Source organism: Ornithorhynchus anatinus, chromosome 2, assembly GCF_004115215.2.
Source record: "Ornithorhynchus anatinus isolate Pmale09 chromosome 2, mOrnAna1.pri.v4, whole genome shotgun sequence".
Taxonomy (NCBI): domain Eukaryota; kingdom Metazoa; phylum Chordata; class Mammalia; order Monotremata; family Ornithorhynchidae; genus Ornithorhynchus; species Ornithorhynchus anatinus.
Window position 1 is genome coordinate 139,587,775 of NC_041729.1, and position 25,252 is coordinate 139,613,026.

A 25,252-nucleotide genomic window follows, 5' to 3' on the forward strand; every position below is an offset into this window, starting at 1 on the left:
AAATATGATTGAATGAATGAATGACCACGTGAGGAAACTAAATCATACAGCTGGCAAAGGACATGTCTCAAGTCAGCCAGTGATCCAGAGGGGGAACTAGGATGGAGCAGAGGAACTAGGAAGGAGCACAAGCTTCTGGAGCCCCCCAGACCAGTGCTCTGTGTGAAGACCCCAGGCCAGGGACAGCCCAACCAGGGGAGGACTATTAGCTGGGTGGACTGGTAATGCAGTATCCTGCAGACCATCAAGTGGAGTGGAAGGGGAGCGAGCCAATTCCCTCTAGACTGTAAGCTCGTTGTGGACAGGGAATGTGTCTCTTTATTCTTCTATTGTACTCTCCCAAGTGCTTAATACAGTTCTCTGCATACAGTAAGCACTCAATAAATACAATTGAATGAATGAATGATTCTTGGGTGGGGCCGAGCAGTCTTATGGGTTGTTGCGGTGAGTGGGATTGGGCGTCTGGGCGAACGCAGATGCCCGTGCAAGCGTGTTTATTTGAGCGTGGTCATGAAGGAAAAGGACCATGTATGGCAGGGGGTGGGGGATGTTGGGGAAGACCCCAAGGAGCCAGAACCAGGCTTCTGTGGATGCTCCAGGCCACCCGGTCCCGAAGCTGCTTGGTCTTCATGCCATAGATGATGGGGTTGAGCATGGGTGGCACCAGCAGGTAGAGGTCGGCCAGGAGGATGTGGACATGGGATGGGACGCGGCGGCCGAAACGTTGGGTGTAGAAGGAGAACAGGGCCGGCATGTAGAATATGAGGATGACGCATAGGTGCGAGCCACAAGTGCTGAAGGCCTTGGTCCGGGCTTCCCGGGATGGCAGGCCCAGGACCACGCGCAGGATCAGCACGTAGGAGACGGCGATGCCCAGCGCGTCCATGCCCACCACCAAGGTGGCAGCCGTGAGGCCGTAGATGTTGTTGGGCGTGGTGTCCCCACAGGCCAGCTTGACCACTGCCATGTGCTCACAATACGAGTGCCGAATGACCTGGGAGCAATAGGGCAGGCTCTGCACCAAGCAGGTCAGCGGGGTCATGAGGCCCAGGCCCCGGAGGAAGGCTGCGGCCCCCATCTTGGCCACATTGGCGCGGGTCAGGATGGTGGCGTAGTGCAGGGGCTGGCAGATGGCCCCGTGACGGTCCAAGGCCATGGCCAGCAGCACGCCCGACTCCACGGCCGAGAAGCCGTGGATGAAGAACATCTGGGCTGCGCAGGCCCCCAGGGAGATCCAGCTGGCGTCAAACCAGAAGATGGCGAGGATCTTGGGCACGGTAGCAGAGCAGAGCAGCAAGTCCAGGGTGGCCAGCATGCTCAGGAAGAGGAACATGGGCTGCTGCAGGCTGGCCTCTGTGGCCACCACCAGGAGGACGGTGACATTGCCCAGCACAGCCAGGAGGTACATGGAGCAGAAAGGGAAGGCCAGCCAGAAGTGGGCTGACTCCAGCCCAGGGATGCCCATCAGGAAGAAGGAGGTGGGGTTGACGTGAGTGTGGTTGGAGAGAGACATCGTGGGCGGAGGACCCTTGGGACCATCTTCTCCTGGAGGAACAGGGAGATTAATTGCAACCACATTAATTCAAGTACTTTTCCTATCCAGCCTTGACTACTGCATCAGCCTCCTCGCTGACCTTCCTGCCTACTGTTTCTCCCCACTTCAGTCCACACTTTACTCTGCTGCTTGGATCATTTTTCTACAAAATTATTTGGTCCATATTTCCCCACTCTCCTGTGAGACAGGGGACTTAGGTTCTAATTGTGGCTCAGCCATTTGTCTGCTGTGTGACTATGGACGAGTCACCTAATTTCTTTTTGACTAAGTTTCTTCAGCTGTAAAAGGGGAATTCAATACCTGCTCTCCTTCCCCCTTAGATGCTTAGATTGTGAGCCTTTTGAAGGCCAAGGATGGTGTCTCATTCGGGCCTTTGTATTCTTTCCCAGGGCTTAGTACAGTGCTCTGCCCATAATAAACACTTGATAAATTCTAATGCCACCACCCATTAGATTGTGAGCCCCATGTAATAATAATAATAATAATAAATAAATAAGGATGGCATTTGTTAAGCGTTTACTATGTGCAAAACACTGTTCTAAGCACTGGGGGGATACAAGGTGATCAGGTTGTCCCACGTGGGACTCACAGTTTTAATCCCCATTTTACAGATGAGATAACCGAGGCACAGAGAAGTTAAGTGACTCGCCCAAAGTCACACAGCTGACAACCGGTGGAGCCAGGTCCCATGACCTCTGACTCCCAAGACCGGGCTCTTTCCAATGAGCCACGCTGCTTCTCAAATGTGACAGGGACTGGGACTAAATTGATTACCTTGGATTTTCCACAGTGCTTGGCAAACAGTAAGTGCTTAAGAAATGCCACAGTTATTATTATTAGGATCTGAGGAACAGAAACCCCCTGTTTGCTCTGCCCCCACTTTCCAGGATTTTTGTCAAGTCCTACCACTCCTCCATTCTGCTTGTGTCTTTCCAGGCTGTGGAGTGCAAATCTTTTCTTTTGCTCCTTTGGTGGTGCCTTTCTCTTCCCCAGTACATCCTGTTTCCTCTCCCTGATCCCCAGAATCTTCAAATCAGGAAAGATCTAGGACCATTCCAGACAGCTGGCACCAGTAACATCAGCCCAGCCCCCAACAGCATCAGCCCAGCCCCCTAAAGTGCCCCAAGAAGCAGTGTTGCCTAGTGGAAAGAGCATGGGTCTGGGAGTCAGAGATCCCGTGTTCTAATCCTGCTGCTTAGTTCTGCCACCTACCTGCTGTGTGACCTTGGGCAAATCATTTAATTTCTCTGTGCCTCAGTTCCCTCCTCTGCAAAATGGGGATTTGATATCTATGCTCCCTCCTTCTTAGACTGTGAAACCCAAGGAGGACCTGATTATCTTGTATCTACACCAGAACTTAGGACGGCCCTTGGTACATAGTAAGCACTTAAATAGGAATATTATTAGTATTAATTATTGAGAAACTCAACTCCTCCAAAAGCCCAGGAATCTGCTGGCAGAACCAGCACCCAGATGCCTCTTTACTTCCCTCTTTTGGTTTCCATCAGGCTCCCCTGGCCCAGGTTTCACCCCCTCACAGCCTGCTTGTTTCTCCCTCATCCCATCCCCTCACCCTCTGCTCCTTCCACACTGGCTGGCTGCCATTTCTACCCTACCCCTGCTAGAGTGAGAGCCTTCCTCTCTGCAGTGGCGTCTTTCCCAACTCCTCCCAGCCCATGAGGTGGGCCTCACTGTGGAGACTTCCCACCCAGGAATCAGAAGGTTCTGAGGAAGCTGGGGAGCTGGGAAAGAGGAATAATGTGGAGACGGAGGCTGTTACCTTTTCTCAGATGGAGAAATGACCGTGGCCCTTTACCCTCTCATCGTTGATGTCAATTTCTCCTCCTGTCCTTGCGCTGGCTGTGCTGGGTCCCATGACTGCAGCCAGCTCATTGATGCCATGTTGGCAGGAGCCCCAGAAGAGTCTGAGAGACAGAAATGTAACAAGGCAAATTATCCCTCACACCCTCAGAGCCAAGATCCCCAGAGCACCATTCATTCATTCATTCAATCATATTTATTGAGTGCTTACTGTGTGCAGATTACTGTACTAAGTGCTTGGAAAGTACAATTCGGCAACAGAAAGAGACAATCCCTACCCAACAGTGGTCTCACAGTCTAGAAGGGGGAGACAGACAACAAAACAACTCACCCCATCCCACCTGGGTTCTCCTGCATCAGGGGCAGAAGGCAGATGACGAAGCCATGGAAGGGGGCTGCTAAATTCTCATATTCCTCAGTCTTAAAGTGCTGTATAATCTTAGAAGTCACTCAACCTCTCTGGGCTTCAAGAGATTACAGCTCCCAATCCTTTCTCACCTTCAGGGATGGCACAAGGAAACAGTTGGGTTGAAAGGTTTGGGGGAGAAAAACAAGCTCCTTGAGAGTGGAGATAGTGTCTACTTACCATATTGTATTCTCCCAAGCATTTAGTACAGTGCTCTACACACAGTAAGAGCTCGACAGATACCACTGATGGATTTGTGGAAATCGTCAACAGGACAATAAACTTGTCTGGGCAGCATCTTCCGCATGGCAGCCGCAGCGGTTCTGAGACCTCTCCAGCTAATACCGGAGCACGTGGCCTGCTCCCTGGTGAAGAAAGAGATGCTGGGTAATCAATTAGCCAATCAATAGCTGCCAATCAATAGCTGATCCATAAGGAACAACAGTCAGAAGCATTGAGCAAGAGATGGGTTGGAAACCTCACATGCACCCTGGCAATCTGGAAGCTAAGGGAGCCTGGCTCCACCCCAGGCCAGAGCAGGAGGATCCAGGGTGCACCGAGGTAGCTCTGATGGCCAGACAGCCCTTCTGGTCCTTAATCTCTGACTTGAAAGCCCCTCTTCTGCTTGCTCAGGAAAGCTGAGATGCAGCTTACCGGAGCCACGGCCTGAAGGGCCTAGCAGTCTTTCTTCTTGTCTTCCCCCGGCCCTCCAGATAGGAAAGAGGAGGCCCAGGGCAGGCTGGGGAGGCCAGAGGACCCAGGAGTTCTGAACCCACTAGTCAGACATCAGCAGGCCCCCTTTGGTCCTCCATGAGCCTTTCTCTTATTTCGCACGTCACCCTGGGCCTGGGCTGACCAGGCATCTGTAGGCGGACTCCGCTGTGGCCACTTCGCCTTCGCCTGCCAAGCCGCTCTTTGGGACTTCCTGGGCCGGGAACCATTATAGCCCAGCCCGGAGGCAGCCCCTGGGGCCCGGGCTCTGCTGGGATTGGCAAATCTTCGTCATTAGCCAGCTAAATATACTGCTGTGCCTTGGGAAGCCAGCCATGTGGAGCAAATGGAGAGTCCCTCAGTCTGGCACTGGCCTTTTGTGGGCAGAGGGGGAGCAAAGCAGGTCCTACCAGGGGCTGGGTCTATTTGTGTTTCTGCAGTGTAGTGGTTATCACATTCGCCCAACTGTGAGCTGATACTGGGCAGGGAACGTATCTGTTTGTAATTATATTGTACTCACGCAAACGCTTATTACAGTGCTTTGCATACAGTAAGCTCTCAATAAATACAATTAAATGAACGAATGAATGCAGAAGCCCTCAGCACCCTTGTAGTGATCTGAAGGGTCAGCTGCTAAGGTCTCTCCCGGAACCCCCCGCCTCACAGTGCAGCACCGCCAGCCCCCTACCAAGACTCTGATCCTTAAACCCACTGTGGGCAGGGATTGTCCCTCTTTATTGTTGCATTTTCCAAGCACTTAGTACAGTGCTCTGCACACAGTAAGCACTCAAATAGAATTGAATGAAATATGATTGAATGTTAACCCAAAGCCCGTCCTACAATCAATCAATCAGTTGTAATTATCGAGCCCCTGGTGTGTTCACAGTACTCTACTAAGCATTAATGAGAATACAGTAGACTTAGTAGACCCAATCCCAACCCTCAAAAAGTTTACACTCTAGTGGGAAAGACTGACACTAAAACTGTAACAGGCAGAAGGGACAATGGTTAAATGCATGAGCTATTGTGAAAGTACTCAGATACGTAAGATTGGTACAAAAAGTACTATTAGGAGGTAGTGAGGACTTACATGCTTAGGTGGTGCAGAAGGGCTGAACAGGTAGGAAGGAGGACATATTATCATCATCATTATTATTATGGTATGTGTTAAGCACCTACTCTGTGCCAGGCATCGTTATTTATATTGATGTCTTTCTCCCCTTCTCTAGAGTTTAAGCTTGTTGTGAGCAGGAAATTGGTCTGTTTATTGCTGTATTGTACTCTCCCAAGTGCTTAGTACAGTGCTCTGCACACAGTAGGCACTCAATAAATACTCTTGAGGGAATGAATGAAGCCCTGGGGTTGATACAAGCAAATCGGGTTGGACACAGTCTCTGTCTCACATGGAGCTCATAATCTCAATCTCTGTTTGATAGATGAGGTAAGTGAGGCACAGAGAAGTAAAATGACTTGCCCAAGGTCAAATAGGAGACAAGTGGCAGAGCCGAGATTAGAACTCATGGCCGTCTAACTCCCAGGCCTGTGAGAGCACTACACCAATAATAATAATAATAATTGCAGTATTTGCTAAGCATTATGTGTCAAGCACTGTACTAAGCACTGGGGCAGATACAAGACAATCAGGTCCCTCATGGGGATCATAGTCTAAATAGGACAGGGAACAGGTATAGAATCACCATTTTGCAGATGAGTGAACTGAAGAACAGAGAAGTTAAGTGATTTATCACACAGCAGGCAAGTGAAAGAACCAGGTTTTTTTACTCCCAGGCCTGTGCTCTTTCCACTAGGCAAAGCTGCCTAGTGGCTATAGGGTGGAGAGACTAGAAATTACCTGGAAAAGGGTCCCTGGTGGAAATGTGACTTCCATAAACAGGGAGAGCTGTGGCCTGTCAAACATGAAGTGAAAGGGAGGAGCTCCAAGCAAGAGGGAGGGTGTGAGCAAAAGGGCAGCAGCAGGAGAGTAGAGAACAAGGCATAATGAGTAGGATAGCTCAAAAAGAATAGAGTGCACGCTGGGGTGTAGCAGGAGAAGAGAATGGCTAACTAGGAGGAAAGAAATTGACTGATTATGGACCAGGAGCCTCCTTCTGACATGAAGCTACTTTTGGCTTCCTCTAGACAGTAAGCCCCTCTCAGTATCACTCCTGAAGAGTTTTCAGTCCTTTACCAGCCTCGACTACAGGAGGGAGAGTCAAGCAGAGGCATATCCCTTCCATTCCTAGCTTGGCCAGTGGCTAGCAAGTGGCAGGCAATCTGCTACAAGTCAAAACTCACCTGGGCTGGGCGGCAGCAGCATGGGAGAGTGTTGTGGGCGGAGACTCAAGTTTGCTGCACTGGAGGTGACAGTGATAAACCACTTCCGTATTTTTACCAAGAAAACACTACCAGAATGATTGCAGATGGAGGTGGGGTGCTCTGGGAGAGGTGTGGCCAAGGAGTCACTATGGATAGGAGGCGACTCAACAATATAAGACAAGACTGTAAGCCCCTTGTGGGCAGGGGACCTGTCTACCAACTCTGTTGTATTGTACTCTCCCAAGTGCTTAGTACAGTCTTCTGCACAAAGTAACCGCTCAATAAATACCATTGATTGATGACTGATTGCCCTTTCACTTCCTTGCCCTGAATGGGTTCACTTCTGTCTTCAAAGCCTCTGCTACCATGAAGCCTGCCAGGATTAGCCTCCAAGACCCTGGACACTGAAATCTCACCGGGAGCTTGAAGTCCTTATGTGGATGTCTGAACTTTAGATTTTATAGGTTTTCAGTGGTTTGAACTCAAAATAGGTCATTTGACAAAACAGGTCATTTGAATTTGTGCCAGAGCCCTTTTTGACCACATTTTGATGAGTTTAATGACGTTCTATCCTGTCTTTCCCATCAGACTGTCAGAGCCTCCAGGGTGGGGATTGTAGGCTTCCGGGATCCTTATCAAAAGGAAAATTTCTTCACACAGTGAGGGGAGGGAGCAGTCAGAGGAAGGAATGTGTTCCCACAAGAAGCTGTGCAGTCGAAAATATCTGCAGATTCCAGAGGGGTTTGGCTTGATCCATGGACAAACAGACCATAAGAGGGAAAGTTAGAAATGTAGAAGGAAACTTTAGGGTGTTAAGAGTTCCGTCCCCACCGAGGATATCTTCCTGGAGCCTGGGGCTCATCTCAGATTGTATTATCTGAGGTCTGCTAATGATAATAATAATTATTACTATTATTATTATTGTACTTATTAAACACTTAGTATGTGCCAAGCACTGTTCTAAGCACTGGGATAGATACAAGCTAATCAGGTTGGACACAGTCCCTGTCCCACATGAGGCTCAAAGTCTTAATCCCCATTTTACAGATTAGGTAACTGAAGCCCTGAGAAGTGGACTAACTTGCCCAAGGTCACACAGTAGGCGTGTGGTAGAGCCGGGATTAGAACCCAGGTCCTTCTAACTCCCAGGCCCGTGTTCTATCCACTAAACTCTGCTGCTTCTCAGTAGGAGCTCAGAACAGACCAAAGTAGGACCAGCCATCTCCCCAGGTTCTAAGCAGTCAGTGGTATTCACTGAGTGTTTACTGTGTGAAAAGCACACGATTAAACTTTTGGGAGAGTCCAATACACTTAGTAGACACCATCCCTGTCCTCGAAAAGTTGACAATCTACTGGGGGAGTGAGACATTAAAGTAAATTTCAGGTAGACAACAGATTATTAGGATATATACATATGTCCTGTGGGACTAGGGATGGGATGAGTTATCAAAATGCTTAGGGGTCCAAGTGCATAGGTGACACATCATTATCACCATTATCATCATCAGTATTGCTTGAGCACCTATTTTGTGCTGAGCACTGTTCTGGCATCTAATGAGTAGTGTGCAGAGCACTACTGTGTGCTTATTTTGTGTTCATCTCAAACTCATCTTCATCTGTTTTAACTCTACCCCCCTCCACACAGCAACAGTACATCTCCATCCTTATTGAGTCCCTTGCCCATTGCTCGTGCCAGCTGCCTCAGACTTTTAACTTCCTCTCCAAACCACTTGTCATCCTCCTCCCCATCTCTTGCCCCCAGTGACCTAGCCATGTAATTCATCAGTAAAATTAAAACCATCAGCTGTGATCTCTCTAAAATCTCCCCTGCTCCTCTCCAGTCCACCCCTCCTCCTCTGCCCTCTTCTGTTCTTCCTAAAATCTTAACAGTATCTCAAGAAGGGATTTCTTGCCTCCTCTAAAAATCCACCCCCAACTCTGACCCCATCCCTTCATACTTTCTTAAAACACTTGCCCTCTTCCTTCTTCCCTCCTGACTGCCATCTTTAAGTTCAGTGGCTTCTTCTCCACTACTTTCAAACATGCTCACTTATCCCCTGTCCTAAAAAAAAAACCTCCGCTGCCCTCATGGCTCCCTCCACTTATGGCCCCATTTCACTCATACCATTGCTTTCCAAACTCCTTGAGAGAGTTCTCCTTCAGTGCTCTACTTGATCCACTGCAATCTGGCCCCTTCATTCCATGGAAAGTGCCCCCTCTAAGGTCACCAGTGACCGTCGTGCCAAATCCAAAGACCTCTAGTCCATCCTAACCTTCCTCAACTTCTCAGCTGGCTTCAACACTGTGGACCTCCCCTTTCTACTTGGAAATATTAACCAACCTTGGCTTCAGTGATAATGTCCTCTCCTGGCTCTCCTCTTATCTCTCTGGTTGTTCCATCTAAGTCCCTTTCACAGGCTCCTCTTCTGCCTTCTCTAGACTGTAAGCTTGTTGTAGGCAAGGAATGTTTATATCGTGCTCTCCTAAGGCCTTAGTAGGGTGCTCCACACACAGTATTCATTCATTCATTCAATAGTATTTATTGAGCGCTTACTATGTGCAGAGCACTGTACTAAGCGCTTGGAATGAACAAGTCAGCAACAGATAGAGACAGTTCCTGCCGTTTGACGGGTTTACAGTCTAATCGGGGGAGACAGACAAGAACAATGGCAAAAATTAGAGTCAAGGGGAAGAACATCTCATAAAAACAATGGCAACTAAATAGAATCAAGGCGATGTACATTTCATTAACAAAATAAATAGGGTAATGAAAATATATACAGTTGAGCAGACGAGTACAGTGCTTAGGGGATGGGAAGGGAGAGGGGGAGGAGCAGAGGGAAATGGGGGGAAAAGAGGGTTAAGCTGCAGAGAGGTGAAGGGGGGCGGTAGAAGGAGTAGAGGGAGAAGGGGAGCTCAGTCTGGGAAGGCCTCTTGGAGGAGGTGAGTTTTAAGTAGGGTTTTGAAGAGGGGAAGAGAGTTAGTTTGGCGGAGGTGAGGAGGGAGGGCATTCCAGGATCGCGGGAGGACGTGGCCCAGGGGTCGACGGCGGGATAGGCGAGACCGAGAGACGGTGAGGAGGTGGGCGGCTCAATAAATACGATTGAATGAATGAATGTCTCTCGCCCCCTAATTGTGGAAGATCCTCAAGGCTCTGTTCTGGTTCCCCTTCTATTCTCCATCTACATCCACTCCCTTGGAGAACTCATTCACTCCCATGGCTTCAACTTCCACCTCTACGCAGATGATTCCCAAATCTCCCTCTCCAGTCTTGGCCTCCCACTTTCTCTGCAAGTCCTCTGACTCCCAAACCTGTGTTCCTCCCACTAGGCCATGCTGCTTCTATTACTAGGAGGATGTCAGGGAGCAGGCGGAGCAGATGGAGACACTATTACAGATGTGCAGGGGTGCCTGGCAGGAAGTAATATTCATTCATTCATTCAATAGTATTTATTGAGCACTTACTATGTGCAGAGCACTGTACTAAGCGCTTGGAATGTACAATTTGGCAACAGATAGAGACAATCCCTGCCCAATGATGGGCTTACAGTCTGATCGGGGGCGCTTAAGCAGCACGAGCCTTGGAGACAGAAGGACCCAGATTCTAATCCCGCTTCCCACACTTGTCTGCTATGGGACGTTGGGCAAGTCACTTCACTTCTCTGTGCCTCAGTTACCTCATCTGTAAAATGGGGATTAAGATTGTGAGCCCCATGTGGAATGTGGACTGTGTCCAACCTGATCAACTTGCTTCTTCTCCAGCAGTTAGTGCATGCCTGGAACATAGTAAGTGCTAAACGAATACCCAAAATAAAGAAAGAAAGAAGGATGGGCAGAAGAGGGTGGTTCTGTTGAGGCCAAACATAATTTTCCAGTCAGGCCTATCTCTCTTAAAGCCATCGGCCCTTTCCGCAGAGACACAGAGAAACACTGAGAAACAAGCCCCTGGGAGTCTGAGAAATATGCCCCATCCAGTGGACTGGAGCCTAAAAGAAACCAGGCAGTGAACCTATTGTAAATTTGGAGGCAGGTCTGCTAAAAATCATTCCTGATTCTCCTCATTTTGCTTTGGCTAAGAACTCTCCCTCTAAGACCTAGGAAGGGGAAACCTTCTCCTGACCCCACCTGAATCTCCATCTCCACTTCTGGCGCCTCCCCTGCTCCACAATCTTATATCTCCTCCTGCCCCTTGGATGACAGCCGGGACCTGAAAATCATGATGTCTAATTACGTACTCTTCATCTGCGGTTCTACCTTCACAACATCCCTAGAATCTGCCCTTTTCTCTCCATCCAAACTGCTGCCACGCTGATCCAGGCACTTATCGTATCCTGCCTTGATTCCTGCATCAGCCTCCTCATTGACTTATTGACCTTCCTGCCTCCTGTTTCTCCCCACTCTATTCCTTACTTTACTCTGTTGCCCAGCCCATTTTTCAAAAAAAAAAACATTTAGTCCACATATCCCCACTCTTCAAGAGCCTCCACCGATTAATTGATCTCTCATTTTCCTCTTAACTTTTCCATCACATTTAACAAATAACCATTGTCTTAGTCCCCAAAGTCATAGCATGATAAGAAGCAGTGTTGCCTAGTGGAAAGAGCACAAAAGTGAGAGTCATGAGACTTTGTCGGAGAAGCAACGTGGCTCAGTGGAAAGAGCCCAGGCTTGGGAGCCAGAGGTCATGGGTTCAAATTCCAGCTCTGCCACTTGGCAGCTGTGTGACTTTGGGCAAGTCACTTAACTTCTCTGTGCCTCAGTTCCCTCATCTGTAAAATGGGGATTAAGACTGTGAGCCTCATGTGGGACAACCTGATTACCCTGTATGTACTCCAGCGCTTAGAACAGTGCTCTGCACATAGTAAGCACTTAACAACTACCAACATTATTATTATTCTAATCCCAGCTCTGCTATGTGACCTTGGGCAAGTCACTTAACTTCACTGTACCTTAGTTTCCTCATCTGTAAAATGGAAATGCATTATTCTCCCTTCCCTCTTAGATTGTGAGCTCCTTGTGAGCCCTGTGTCTCGAACAGTAGTAATAGTATTTGTTAAGCACTTACTGTGTGCAGAGCACTGTTCTAAGCGCTAGGAAAATGCACAAGTGGGAATTAGATATGATCTCTGTCCCTAAAAGCGTTCATAATCTTCAAAGGAAAAGAGGGAGAGCAGGTTGGTGACAGAAACGTCGGAAGAGATGAAACAAAACATTAAAACAACATGCCCCGGGTCATCCAAGGTTTAAGCCTACACAGGCAGCCCTTAGTGTGCGGGGCATGCTGGGAGCAGAGCCCAAAAACTGCAACGGCAAGGCGGCAGGGCCAGAGGATGCCTCTCCCTCCTACTTAGACTATGAGTCCCATGTGGAAGCTGTTTATCTTGTATCTACCTCAGCATTTCCCCTCTCAGAGTCGCACCTATTATTCCTAAATGCTATGATGAATACGAGTAACTCAAATGTTTAAAGTGATGCAGAAGTGCTGAAGTGCAGCTTGAGGTGGGGATAATAATAATAATAACTGTCATATTTGTTAAGCGCTTACTATGTGCTTGGAAGCAGCACATAGTAGGGCTGCTACTTCCCACGCAGGGAAGCAGCGTGCCTCAGTAGAAAGAGCCTGGGCTTCGGAGTCAGAGGTCATGGGTTCGACTCCCGGCTCTGCCACTTGTCAGCTGTGTGACTGTGGGCAAGTCACTTAAGTTCTCTGTGCCTCAGTGACCTCATCTGTAAAATGGGGATGAAGACTGTGAGCCTCACATGGAATGACCTGATTACCCTGTATCTCCCCCAGTGCTTAGAACAGTGCTCTGCACATAGTAAGCGCTTAACAAATACCAATATTATGTGCCAGCCATTGTACTAATATTGTACATTGTATTTTGTACATTGTACATTGTAAATTGTACTAATATTATGTGCCAGCCATTGTACATAGTAAGCGCTTAACAAATACCAACATTACTAAGCCCTGGGGTAGAAGCAGCGTGGCTCAGTGGAAAGAGCCCGGGCTTGGGAGTCAGAGGTCATGGGTTCAAATCCCTGCTCTGCCACTTGTCAGCTGGGTGACTGTGGGCAAATCACTTCACTTCTCTGGGCCTCAGTTACCTCATCTGTAAAATGGGGATGAAGATTGTGAGCCTCACGTGAGACAACCTGATTACCCTGTATCTACCCCAGCGCTTCAAACAGTGCCCTGCACATAGTAAGCGCTTACCAAATACCAACATTATTATTATACAAGCAAATAGGGTTGGACATAATCTCCGTCCCACGTGGGGCTCACACTCGCAATTCCCATTTTATAGATGAGGTAACTGAAGAACAGAGACGTGAAGTAACTTGCCCAAGGTCATGCAGCAGACAAGTGGCAGAGCCAGGATAATAAATTTGATATGTGTTAAGTACTTACTTAGTCTTCCAAATGAGACTTTCTCTTAATTTTCCTATCTCCAACCCACTGATTACCCTTTCTCTGCATGATACTCCATCCCCCTTCACATAATAATAGTAATGATAATAATAATAATAATAATAATAAATAGAAGGGAGAGCAGATATTGAATCCTTATTTTTCAGGTGAGGGAACTAAGGCACAGAGAAGTTAAGTGACTTGCCTAAGGTTACACAGCAGGCAACTGGCAGAGCCCGGATTAGAACCCAGGTCCTCTGACTCCCAGGCTCATGCTCTTTCCATTAGGCCACACTACTTCTCCAGGGATGCAGGGTGGGAAGATTATCAGGAAAGTTCTCCTGGAGGGGATGTGATTTCAGAAAAGACTTGAAGATGGGGCTAGTGGTTTGCTAAATGTGAAAAAGGAGGAGGCTCCAGGAAGAAAGGAGGGTGTGAACAAGGGGTGGCAATGGGAGAGGCAAGAATGAGGCACAGTGACTACTTTGGTTTCAGAGAGAAGTGGGTGAACTAGAATGAAGTGGGAGAAAAGTGAGAAAAAGGAGGGGGAAAGAGTTGACTTGGGGGGTGGGTAACATTCCACAATTGACCCCCATTTTCTCTCCACCCTCTTCCAAGATATCATTATCTCTGGATTGGATTTCTGCAACAGATTGGACTCCCCCCAACCCTCAGGCTTTGCCCTCTGCAATCTCTCCTATGTACAACTACATAGATCATCTTTGCAAAATGCTATTCAGAACACAGCATTGCCTAGTAGATAGAGCACAGGCCAGGGAGTCAGAAGGTTGTGGGTTCTAATCCCAGTTCTGCCACTTGTCTGCTGTGTGACCTTGAGCAAGCTACTTAACTTCTCTGTGACTCAGCTCCCTCATCTGTAAAATGGGGATTAACCTATGTGGGACAGGGACTGTAACTAACCCAATTATCTTATATGTAGCCCAGCTTTTAGAACAGTGCCTGGTATATAGTAAGTGCCATCATTATTATTAACACATCACTCCCCTCCTCCTGAGCCTCCATTTCTCTCCACAATAAACAATTCCTAACATTGGCTCTCCACCTGGCTCTTGTCACGCACTCTACACCAGCTTGCATTCTTCGCTCTTCCCAAACTGACCTTCCAAGATAGCCTTTCTCTTAATTCATTTTCCTAACTCCAACCCACTGATCATCCCTGTCTCTGCATGGTACTCCCTCCCACTTCAGATTATAATAATATTTGTTAAGCACTCTACTAAGCACTGGGATAGGTACAATCAGGTCGAACACATTCCCTGCCCCAAATGTGCTCATGTCTCTTTGGGTGGAAGAACAGGTATTTGAATTCCTCTTTTATAGATGAGGAAATTGAGGCACAGAGAATTTAAAGGTCACACAACAGGTAAGTGGCAGAGCTAGGATTAGAACCCACGTTCTCTGGCTCTCAGGCCCATGCCCTTTCCACTATGAAACCATCTCCCTCCCCATCTTCAAAGTTGCTAAAGACGCCTCCAATCCCAGGAAGCCTTCTCCGATTTTTCCCCCACCTACCAGGGCATTTTCCCCAATCAGCCACCTCAGTCCTCCCAAGCACCAGGATGGTTCAGGGCAACCTCAAAAGCATGAAGTTATAGCTTGCCAACAGAACCAGCCATCAGCTGTACCAGGATCAAAGGACAACTTGATAAAATCTAGTCCTAAACTACATACTTTGCCTGTTGAGAACTGTCCTAAATTCCAGAGTTTAGGGATCTGAAAAGGAATCTCAGCTCATCAAGGCCTGGCGAGATCCATTCTCTTCTTTGTCACGTGCTGCCGAGTCCTTGTGATTTTTCCAATCCCTAGCAGCCTGGGGGATTCTAGCAACCACAACCAACCTCAATCAAGATCCTGAGATTCCCATCTCCCTTCTATTTAATCCCTTCTCTGCTCCCAGTCCCAGATCCAACTCCTGAAATGATGTTGGTCCAGTGGTCCTAAGGTTAGTCCAGTGCTCCACACACAGTAAACATTCAATGGAATAGAGAAATACTGTGGCCTAGTGGAAGTCAGAGGACCTGGGTTTTCTGTTTTGTGACCTTGGGCAAGTCATTTAACTTCTCTATGCCTCAATTCCCTCAACTTCAAAATGGGTATTTATTACCTGTTCTCCTTCCTACTGAGGCTGGTAAGTGGTGGAGCCGGGAATAGAAACCAGGACCTCTGACTACCTGACTTATGCTCTTTCCACTAGACCAGACTGTTCCTCATGAAAAACCCAAGAGCAACCATAGAGAATGCATTAGTATTATAGTTACTCTGTCCAAGCGCTTAGTACAGTGCTCTGCACGTAGTAAGTGCTCAATAAATACTATTGAATGAATACTATACTATTATTCTAGTATATTCTATTGTGTTATTCTATCACATAGTATGTGATTACAGTATGTATATTCTCTGCACGACCAGACAAAACCGGAAAAATGGCAGAACTAGGACTAGAAGAACCTCTGCTTCCTAAAGTTCAGATCCCAATAGACCCCACTACTTGAAAAAGTCAAATGATATGAGCAGTTATTCCCGAGGAGTTATTCTTGCTACTGTGAAAGGAGGGGATTAAACGGGTAAGGCTGAAGACTGGAAGAGAGCAGCCAGGAGGCTGTAATAATAATAATAGTTAAATGTTTACACTGTGCTAAGCCCCGGGGTGGACTTAAGATAATCAGACTGGACACAGTCTCTAAGCCACACCAGGCTCACAGTCTAAAGGGGAGGGAAAATAGGGATTGACTCCTCAGATGAGGAACTGAGGACCAGAGAAGTTACGTTATTTGCCCAAGGTCACACAGCAGGCAAGTAGTGGCGCTGGAATTAAAACGCAGACCTCCTGACTCCCAAGCCCGTGCACTTTTCAGTAGGTCAGGCTGCTTCTCTAGTCATACTGTAGTATGTGACTGTGGGGATGGCGAGGCGGGGGCCAATTGGTGAGAAATTCCCAAGGAGAGAAGCAAGATTTGGCCCAGACTTGATGTGGACTGGAGAGACAAGGGGGAGGAACTGGGCTGAGGTGATGGGGTGTCAGGCAGAGGCCTCCTGGACCGAGTCAGGGACTGAGAAGTCAAACCCAGTTCCAACAGCTGCGGTCTCCTAGTGGGGCAGATTGAAGAGAGGGCCACATGATGCTTTCAAAAAGGGACCGTATTTTCTGGCGCACTGTGGGACAAAAGGTGGATTTCTCACGGGGCAGACTGGCCTGTGCAGGGGAGAAAGTGGCAGGAAAAGGAGAACAACTGCAGGATCGCTTCAGAGTGAGGATGTGAGGGTAAGAGATAAAATAAACCATCAGTCCTCACTGTGGCCACATCCAAGCAAGATGACTCCTCTCCAATCAATCAATCATATTTTGAGTGCTGACTGTATGCAGAGCACTGTACTAAGCACTTGGGAAAGTACAATATAACAATAAACAGATATGCTGCCCTGTTGGGTGAGCCGTGTGTAACTAATCAATCAGTCAATGGTATTTATTGAGTGCAGAGCACTGTACTAACCACTTGGGAGAGTACAAGCAGAGAGGAGAAGCTTGGCATAGTGGTTATAGAGCACAGACCTGGGAGTCAGAAGGTCACAGGTTCTAACCCTGGCTCCACCATTTGTCTGCTGTGTGACCTTGGGCAAGTCACTTCACTTCCCTGGGCCTCAGTTACCTCATTTGTAAAACGAGGATTGAAACTGTGAGCCCCACATGGGACAGGGACTGTGTCCAACATGATTACTTTGGATCTGCCCCAGCACTTAGTACAGTGTATAATAAACACAAGGCTTGGCACAAATACCATCATTATTATTATTACAATACAATAGGGTAGGTAAGCACACTCCCTGCCATCCAAGTTTACACACTAGAAAAGGGAGGCAGACACTAAAATAAATTACATACATTACATTATATGTGCATGTGTGTGCTTCTTTATGTATATATATATTTATATATGTAACTGCTGGGTATCGGGGATGGGGTAAATATGAAAGTGCTTAAGGGGAACAGATGCAAGTGCATAGGTGATGCAAAAGGGAGGGTGAATAGAAGAAATGACGGTTCAGTCAGGGATGAACTCCTGGAGGAGGTGTGATTTTAGAAGGACTTTCAAGTTGGAGAGTGGTGGTCTGTCATATGTGAGGGCGGAGGGCATTCCAGGCGACGCAGGCTTCCCAGGCAGCCAATGGGCTGCAGACGGGTGCTAACCCTACCATACCCTCCACCTGCAGGAGGCCCATATGAAGAAGACAATTTGGCAGGATTTGAGTTCAGGGGAGGGCACCTTCCCATCCCCAGGACAGCTGTTTCCATGTTATTCATGTCCTGCTGTTGGGCAACCCATCTGGGGCCCGAGTAACCCCGACACGTGACAACACAAGGTGGTTGGCAAGGGTTGCCGCTGCAATCTTAGGGCAGCCCTCAGAGCACCTGAGACTTGCCCTGGAAGCAACAGATATATGTTACACTGTGACCATTTTGGAGGTCACAGAACACGATGACATCGTGAGGAATCCCTAAAAGTTTCTATGTGGAAATCCGCCAAATCCAGAGACCTCCTCCCATGCCCAAAGCTCTCCCAAGCCCCGACCCCAGAGTTCCCAGGGTCTTGGGTGCCACTTCCAGCAGCAGGGGCACAGGCAAAGGAAGGTGGGAATCAATGGTCAAAACACCAGACACGATGACTGCATCCATGCTGAGGCAGCACCGACCAGGGGATGCCAGCCAAAAACCCAAGTCCAGCCTGTGCCCACGGTAGCCGCTGGGCAGAAGGATTCTCTGGCAGGGTTCCTCTGTGCCTGTTTCATAAAGCCATTGCCAAGAGAAGCTGACACTTGTGCCAAACCAAGCCTTGTTTCTGACTGAAACCCGAGGCAGAAATCCAGAACTGAATACAAACCCCATGGGAGGACCGGGCTGGAGAACCTGACACAAAGCGGGATGTGCTCCTCCTGCCCTCCCCATCGCCGCGACTCACTCCCGCTGCTCTACTGCCCCCCTTCCACCCCAAAGCACTCGTATATATTTGTACATGTTTATTATTCTATTTATTTTATTAATGATGTTCACATATCTATAATTCTATTCACATTGATGCTGTTGATGCCTGTTTTGATGTCTGTCTCCCCCATTCTAGACTGTGAGCTTGTTGTTGGGCAGGGATTGTCTCTGTTGCTGAATTGTGGTTTCCAAACGCTCAGTACAGTGCTTGGCACACAGTAAGCATTCAATAAATATGATTGAATGAATTGAATGAATGAATAAATGTGAGGGACATCAACAGGAGACAGGTGGGAGGAAGAGGAGAGAAACAGTCAAGTAGGCTAGCCGATGGCAAGGGTACCAGGCAGCAACTAGACATGGGCACCCAGATCCTGGCACCAGAGCATGAGCCTGGGCCTGAATCCAAGCCTGGTGATCCCCAGATGCTACCCAATTGAGCCCTCCACACTCCGGAGTTGCCTCAGGTCCCCGGGGGGCTGGTGGTGCCTTTATCCTGCAATGGGGGCTTGTTGTCTATCCCCAGAGGTCGGGCCCAGGGACTGGACTTCCCTGGGCAGTGCCGCTCAACCCCAAGCTGAGCAGTTATAAAGTCCCCACACCAACCAGGTAGATGCCCACAGCAACTTCAGCTCAGCCTGCGACGGGCCGGTCCGGGGCACCCTCCCTCCGTGAGTCTGTCCTGGCGGAAGTCAAGGGAGGGATGAGGGTCGGGACCTCCCCAAAAGCCCCCTGTTGTAGGCTGACAGGACTTAGGTTCAGATAATCCCTCGCTCCAGCACCTTGCTGGGTGGGCACTGTGCTACCTACAGGCTAAAAGCCCTGTGAGGTGGGAGCCCTATGGGGTGGGGCACTACAGGCCGGGAGCGCTACATGTGGGAGCTCTATGGTGTAATGGATAAAGCAGGGACCTGGGAGTCAGCGTGACTCGGTGGAAAGAGGCCGGGATTGGGAGTCAGAGGTCATGGGTTCGAATCTCTGCTCTGCCACTTGTCAGCTGTGTGACTGTGGGTAAATCACTTAACTTCTCTGTGCCTCAGTTACCTCATCTGTCAAGTGGGTATTAACTGTGAGCCTCGCATGGGACAACCTGATTACACTTTATCTACCCCAGTGCTTAGAACAGTGTTCTGCACATAGTAAGCACTTAACAAATACCAACATTATTATTATTCCAATCGTGGTTCCACTACTTGTCTGCTGTGTGACCTTGGGCAAGTGACTTCACTTCTCTGTGCCTCAGTTACCTCAACTGTAGAATGAGATTTGAAACTGTGATCCCCATGTGGGACAAGTACTATCTCCAACCTAATTAGCTTTATCCACCCCAGTGCTTAATACAGTGCCTGACTGACATAGAGAAGCAGCGTGGCTCAGTGGAAAGAGCATGGGCTTTGGAGTCAGGGCTCATAAGTTCGAATCCCAGCTCTGCCACTTGTCGGCTGTGTGACTGTGGGCAAGTCACTTAACTTCTCTGTGCCTCAGTTCCCTCATCTGTAAAATGGGGATTAAGACTGTGAGCCCCACGTGGGACAACTTGATTCCCCTATGTCTACCCCAGCGCTTAGAACAGTGCTCGGCACATAGTAAGCGCTTAACAAATACCAACATTATTATTATTATTATTATTACATAATAAGTGCTTAACAAATACCATAATAATAATTATTATTACAGGCTGGGAGCTCTACAGTGTGGGAGCTACAGGCTGGGAGCTTGACAGGCTGGGAGTCTTACCAGGCCAGAGCCCTACAGGCAGAAGCCCTATGGGCTGGGATCCCTCTGAGGCAGGAACCTTTAGGGCAAGAGCCTTATAGGCTGGGAACCCTATGTCACAGAAGCCCTAGAGAGTGGGAGCCTGGAGCTGCTGTTGGCAAGAATCTCCCATCAGACCAAGTCGCTGCACAGACCCTGAGAGAGGGGTAAACCCAGCCCCCAGCCCATCAATCTGTCAGGCCCCAACCCCAAATCCCTAGTCCCAAAACCTCAACCCAGCCCCAACACCCAATTTCTTAGTTTCTATCCCCCAACTTCAAGTCCCTAGCCTCAAGCCTTCAGCCCACAATTCCTACCTCCCAAATCACAGGCCTTAGCCTCCAGCTCACAGGTCTGTAAGCCTCCAGCCCCCAGACCCTATCTGCTAATCCCCTGATCCTACCTGGCCCCTATGTCACAGCCCAGAAACAGCATGGCCTAGTGCAGCATGGCACGGGCCTGAGAGTCAAAAGGTTCAATCATGGTTCCACCACCTGTCTGCTGTGTGACCTTGGGCAAGTGACTTCACTTTGGCCCTCAGTTCCCTCATCTGTAAAATGGGGATTAAGACTGTGAGCGCCACTTGGGACAAGGACTGCGTCCAACCCGATTTGCTTGTATCCACTCCAGCGCTTAGTACAGTGCCTTGCATGTAGTAACTGGTTAATACCATAATTATTATTATTATCTGTCAGGTCTCCAGCCCTCAGTCTACCAATCTGATGGCCTTTAGCCCCATCAATCAATTGCGATTATTGAGTGCTTACTGTGTGCAGAGTACAGATCTTGGGAGAGTACAATAATATAGAGTTGGTAGACAATCTTGGCACATTAGGGGCTTACAGTCTACAGGAGAGACAGACATTAAATAAATTAGAGTGTAAGAATTGTCCTTCACTGAGTCGTATTTGTTGAGTGCTTATTGTGTGCAAAGCACTGTACTAAGCACTTGGGAGAGTACCCAACAGACACATTCCCTGCCTGTACAGAAGTGTTGCATGGCTGGGCGTCAGGTGACTATAAAGTCCTTAAGAGAGATGGTAGGTAGGGTAATAAGGTCTTAGTCAGAGAAGGTCTCTTGGGGATGTGATTTAAGGAGTGTTTTGAAGGTGGAGATGGGGCAGACTTTTGGATATGAAGGGGTTAGCAATGAGCTGGGATGATTTTGGCGATCAGGGAGTAGGTTGGCATTAGAGGAGAGAAGGGTGCAGTCTGGATTGTAGTAGTAAATCAACGAGATTGGATAGGAGGGGGAAAACTGATTGAGTGCCTTAAAGCTGATGGTAACAAGTTCTGTTGGCTGCAAGGACAGATGGATAGCCACTGGAGGCTCTTGATGAGTAGGGAGACATGGGCTAAACACTATTTTAGAAAAATGATCTGGGCAACAGGGTGAAGTATGGACTGGAAAGGGGAGAGACAGGAGCCAGGGAGGATGATTCAATAGTCATGGCAGGATGTAAGTGCTTGAATCAACATAGTAGCAGTTTGAATGGAGAGAAATGGGTGGATTTTTTTAATGAAATTTGGTGAGCACTTACTAGACAACAAGCACTCTTTTAAGCACTGGGGTAGATACAGGTTAACCAGGTGGGAAACAGTCCCTGACCCACATGGGGCTTGCAGTCTAGGAAGAACAACAGGTACCTAATTCCCATTTTGCAGCTGAGAAAACTGATGCACAGAAGAGTTCAAGATTATACAGCAGTCAAGTGGTGGAGCTGGAATTATAATCCAGGTCCTCTGGCTCCCAGACCTGTGATTTATCCACTAGGCCACGATGTCATGAAGATTAGAATCAATCAATCCATCAATCGTACTTATTCAGGGCTTCCCAGGCAGACAGCATTGTACAAGCACTTGGGAGAGTATAACAGACTTGGTAGAAAAACAGGATGGAACATGGGCCTGGGAATCAGAAGGGCCTGGGTCCTGCTCTGCCATTGTCTGCAGAGTGAGAATGTGAAGGTAAGTCACTTAACTTCTTTGGGTCTCAGTTACCTCATCTGTAAAATGGGGATTGAGACTGTGACCCCCATGTGAGAAAGAGGCTGTGCTCAACCCAGTTTGCTTGTATTCACCCCAGGTGGCACATAGTAAGCATCTAACAAATACCACAGTTAGTATTATTATTATCAATAGACCTGTTCCCTGCCCAGATAGAACCGATAGAATTTTGTGACAAAGTGAATGTGTGGGTTGAATGAAATACATAATAATGCTGGTATTTGTTAAGCGCTTACTATGTGCCGAGCACTGTTCTAAGCGCTGGGGTAGACATAGGGGAATCAGGTTGTCCCACGTGGGGCTCACAGTCTTAATCCCCATTTTACAGATGAGGGAACTGAGGCACAGAGAAGTTAAGTGACTTGCCCACAGTCACACAGCCGACAAGTGGCAGAGCTGGGATTCGAACTCATAAGCCCTGACTCCAAAGCCCGTGCTCTTTCCACTGAGCCACGCTGGGATTTGGGAATCATCGATATAGGGATGGTAGTTGAAGCTGTGGGAGAAAATGAGTTCTCCAAGGAAATGGGTGGAAATGGAGAATAATAATAATAATGTTGGTATTTGTTAAGCATTTACTATGTGAAGAGCACTGTTCTAAATGCTGGGGTAGATACAGGGTAATCAGGTTATCCCACGTGAGGCTCACAGTTAATCCCCCTTTTACAGATGAGGTAACTGAGGCACAGAGAAGTTAAATGACTTGCCCACAGTCAGACAGCTAACAAGTGGCAGAGTCAGAATTTGAACCCATGACCTCTGACTCCCAAGCCCGGGCTGTTTCCACTGAGCCACATTCAGTGAGGAGGAGGAGATAGAGGAATTTTAGAGTTGGTAAGGGTAGAGATTTTACAGTGATGACATGATGCGATCAAGTGTATAACCAAGTTGGTTAGTTGGTGAGATGGAGCAGGAAGCTGGTAGAGTTAAGGAACAAAAGGAAGCAAGCAGCAGGAAGGTCACTGGGAACATTCGTCTGAATATTGAAGTCCCTGAGGAGCAGTGTAGGGATGGAGAAAGACAGAAGGAATGTGAGAAAGGGATTAAAATGGTCATTGGGAACATTCGTCTGAATATTGAAGTCCCTGAGGAGCAGTGTAGGGATGGAGAAAGACAGAAGGAATGTGAGAAAGGGATTAAAATGGTTCAGAAATTTGGAGGTGGGGCCTGGGGTGCAGTAGATTGCATTGACTAGTAACTGGCATGGGTGGATGATATGGGCTTCAAAGGGAGAGGAGAGGGATGTGGGAAAGAGATGGTGTGGAAACAGCTTTGGAGGGCAAGAAGGAAGCCAACTCTTTTCCCCTTCCTAGACAGATCCCCAGTTTCAGTGATGAAGAGGAAGAGCAGTGATTGGGTAAGGAACAGGTAAAGAATAAAGGGAAGCTTCTCCGTGAGAGAAAAGCAGCTTCACAGACTACACGTGGCTGAGGCTGTGGGGTAGGGTTTAGAGGGGAGTTTAGAGGAGACCTGGAGCAAGGTGGTGAGGATGAAGCATGGCACAGTGGATCGAACACGGGCCTGAGAGTCAGAAGGTCATGGGTTCTAATCCTGGCTCCTCCACTTGTGTGTGGCCTTGAGCATGTCACTTCACTTCTCTGTGCCCCAGTTACCTCATTTGTAAAATGGGGATGAAGACTGTGGGCCCTAGTGTCCAACCCAGTTTGTATCCACCCAGCGCTTAGTACAGTGCCTGGCACATATAGTAAGCACTTAACAAATACCTTAATTATTATTATTATTATGAAGGGGGTGCTGAGAGAGAAAGATAGGGATGGGATGATTAGAGGGAGAGGATTGAGAGGCCATGGAGAGGTCGGGGCAGTTAAGAAAGTAAGTCTGGAGAGCACTGGCAGTGTAACTGGAGTATCTAGCCATTACCCCCCAGCCTCCTGCCTCCATCTCCCTGTCCCAAGTCCCTAACCCCCTCACCCTCAACCACTTGCCCTTAACATCCTTCCACCTGCCTGCCAGAGTCCTGTAGTGTCGCAGGCCTTGCAGCTGGCCGGCTACTCTCCCTACTTCTGAATTCTGAAGAAATGACTTGGAACACTGGAATTAGAAATAGAATCTTATTACTCAATCCGAGGGGTCAATTTCTCACTTGGCCTTATTTTTAGACTATGTGTGATATTAATTGGGGCATATGGAGTCCATGCCTAAAAGACGGGATGAGGAATTGAGTCTTGTTTGCTTGGGAACTATGTAAGGAAATTTCCACGCACTTGCTAAAGAAATCCATATATTGTTATATAACTGTCACAGGTGATCCCTTTTATTTTAATCTTATGGCAGTCTTTTATTGTCAAGTGCATGGGCATGTTTCAATCAGCAGGATGTTTCAATCAGCTATGCTGTGGTTTGCAAACTTGACCATAATTGGCTGTCCACACAATTTCCAACTTGGCCTAAAACATCATAGATTTTTTATTTATTTTGGTGGAAATCTACATTAAACTATATGGGGTACAAGGAATCATTAAACATGATTTCTTGAATAAGTTAGTACATTTTCTATTAACTTAATTGGTCCTGACAATTTTAGTTATTTGTATTATTATGGTTATTTTAGTTAGGTAAAAGTATAAATCTGAATTCTAATTCCAGCTGTGCCATTTAATTTGCCTCAATTTCCTCATCTGTAAAAATGGGGATAAGCTATACCTGTACTATGAGCCTCACTGGACAGAAATTGGGTCCAATCTCTAGATTTGCCACATCATAAGTACTTAACAAATATCACAATTATTATCAAATTATGATGATGTGTAATGTGAGGAAAAGTTAAAGGTTAGTTATTGTCACAATAGCAAAGAAAAAATAAGTTAATTATAAATAATAGTTACAAAAATAAATGTTTAAATATATATCCATATACACATATATGGATATATATGCATGTATACATAAGAGAAGCAGTATGGATCAGTGGAAAGAGTACGGGCTTGGGAGTCAGAGGACATGGGTTCTAATCCCAGCTCTGCCATCTGTCTGCTGTGTGACTTTTGGCAAGTGACTTAACTTCTCCATGTCTCAGTTACCTCATTCATACAATGGGGACTAAGACTGTGAGCCCCACATGGGACTACCTGATTACACTGGGTCTATCCTATTCATTCATTCATTCAATAGTATTTATTGAGCGCTTACTATGTGCAGAGCACTGTACTAAGCGCTTGGAATGAACAAGTCAGCAACAGATAGAGACGGTCCCTGCCATTTGACGGGCTTACAGTCTAATCGGGGGGAGGCAGACGAGAACAATGGCAA

At 47.6% G+C, this 25,252-nt stretch overlaps 1 protein-coding gene across 2 annotated transcripts; it reads right to left on the minus strand.

Annotated features, from left to right (window-relative positions):
* Positions 1-414: 414 nt before the first annotated feature.
* On the minus strand, positions 415-4,259 carry LOC100082826 (putative olfactory receptor 52P1). Of its 2 annotated transcripts, XM_029058344.2 has the most exons (4): positions 3,963-4,259; positions 3,708-3,874; positions 3,336-3,480; positions 415-1,545 (listed from the first exon to the last, which is right to left on the minus strand). In XM_029058344.2, exon 4 carries the CDS (start codon positions 1,511-1,513, stop codon positions 509-511), a length of 1,005 nt encoding a protein of 334 aa, XP_028914177.1. In that variant the 5' UTR covers positions 1,514-1,545; positions 3,336-3,480; positions 3,708-3,874; positions 3,963-4,259; the 3' UTR covers positions 415-508. The 2 variants fall into 2 exon arrangements, with proteins under 2 accessions (XP_028914177.1, XP_028914178.1); XM_029058345.2 differs by having other exon boundaries at positions 3,708-4,259.
* Between the last annotated feature and the right edge of the window lie 20,993 nt (positions 4,260-25,252).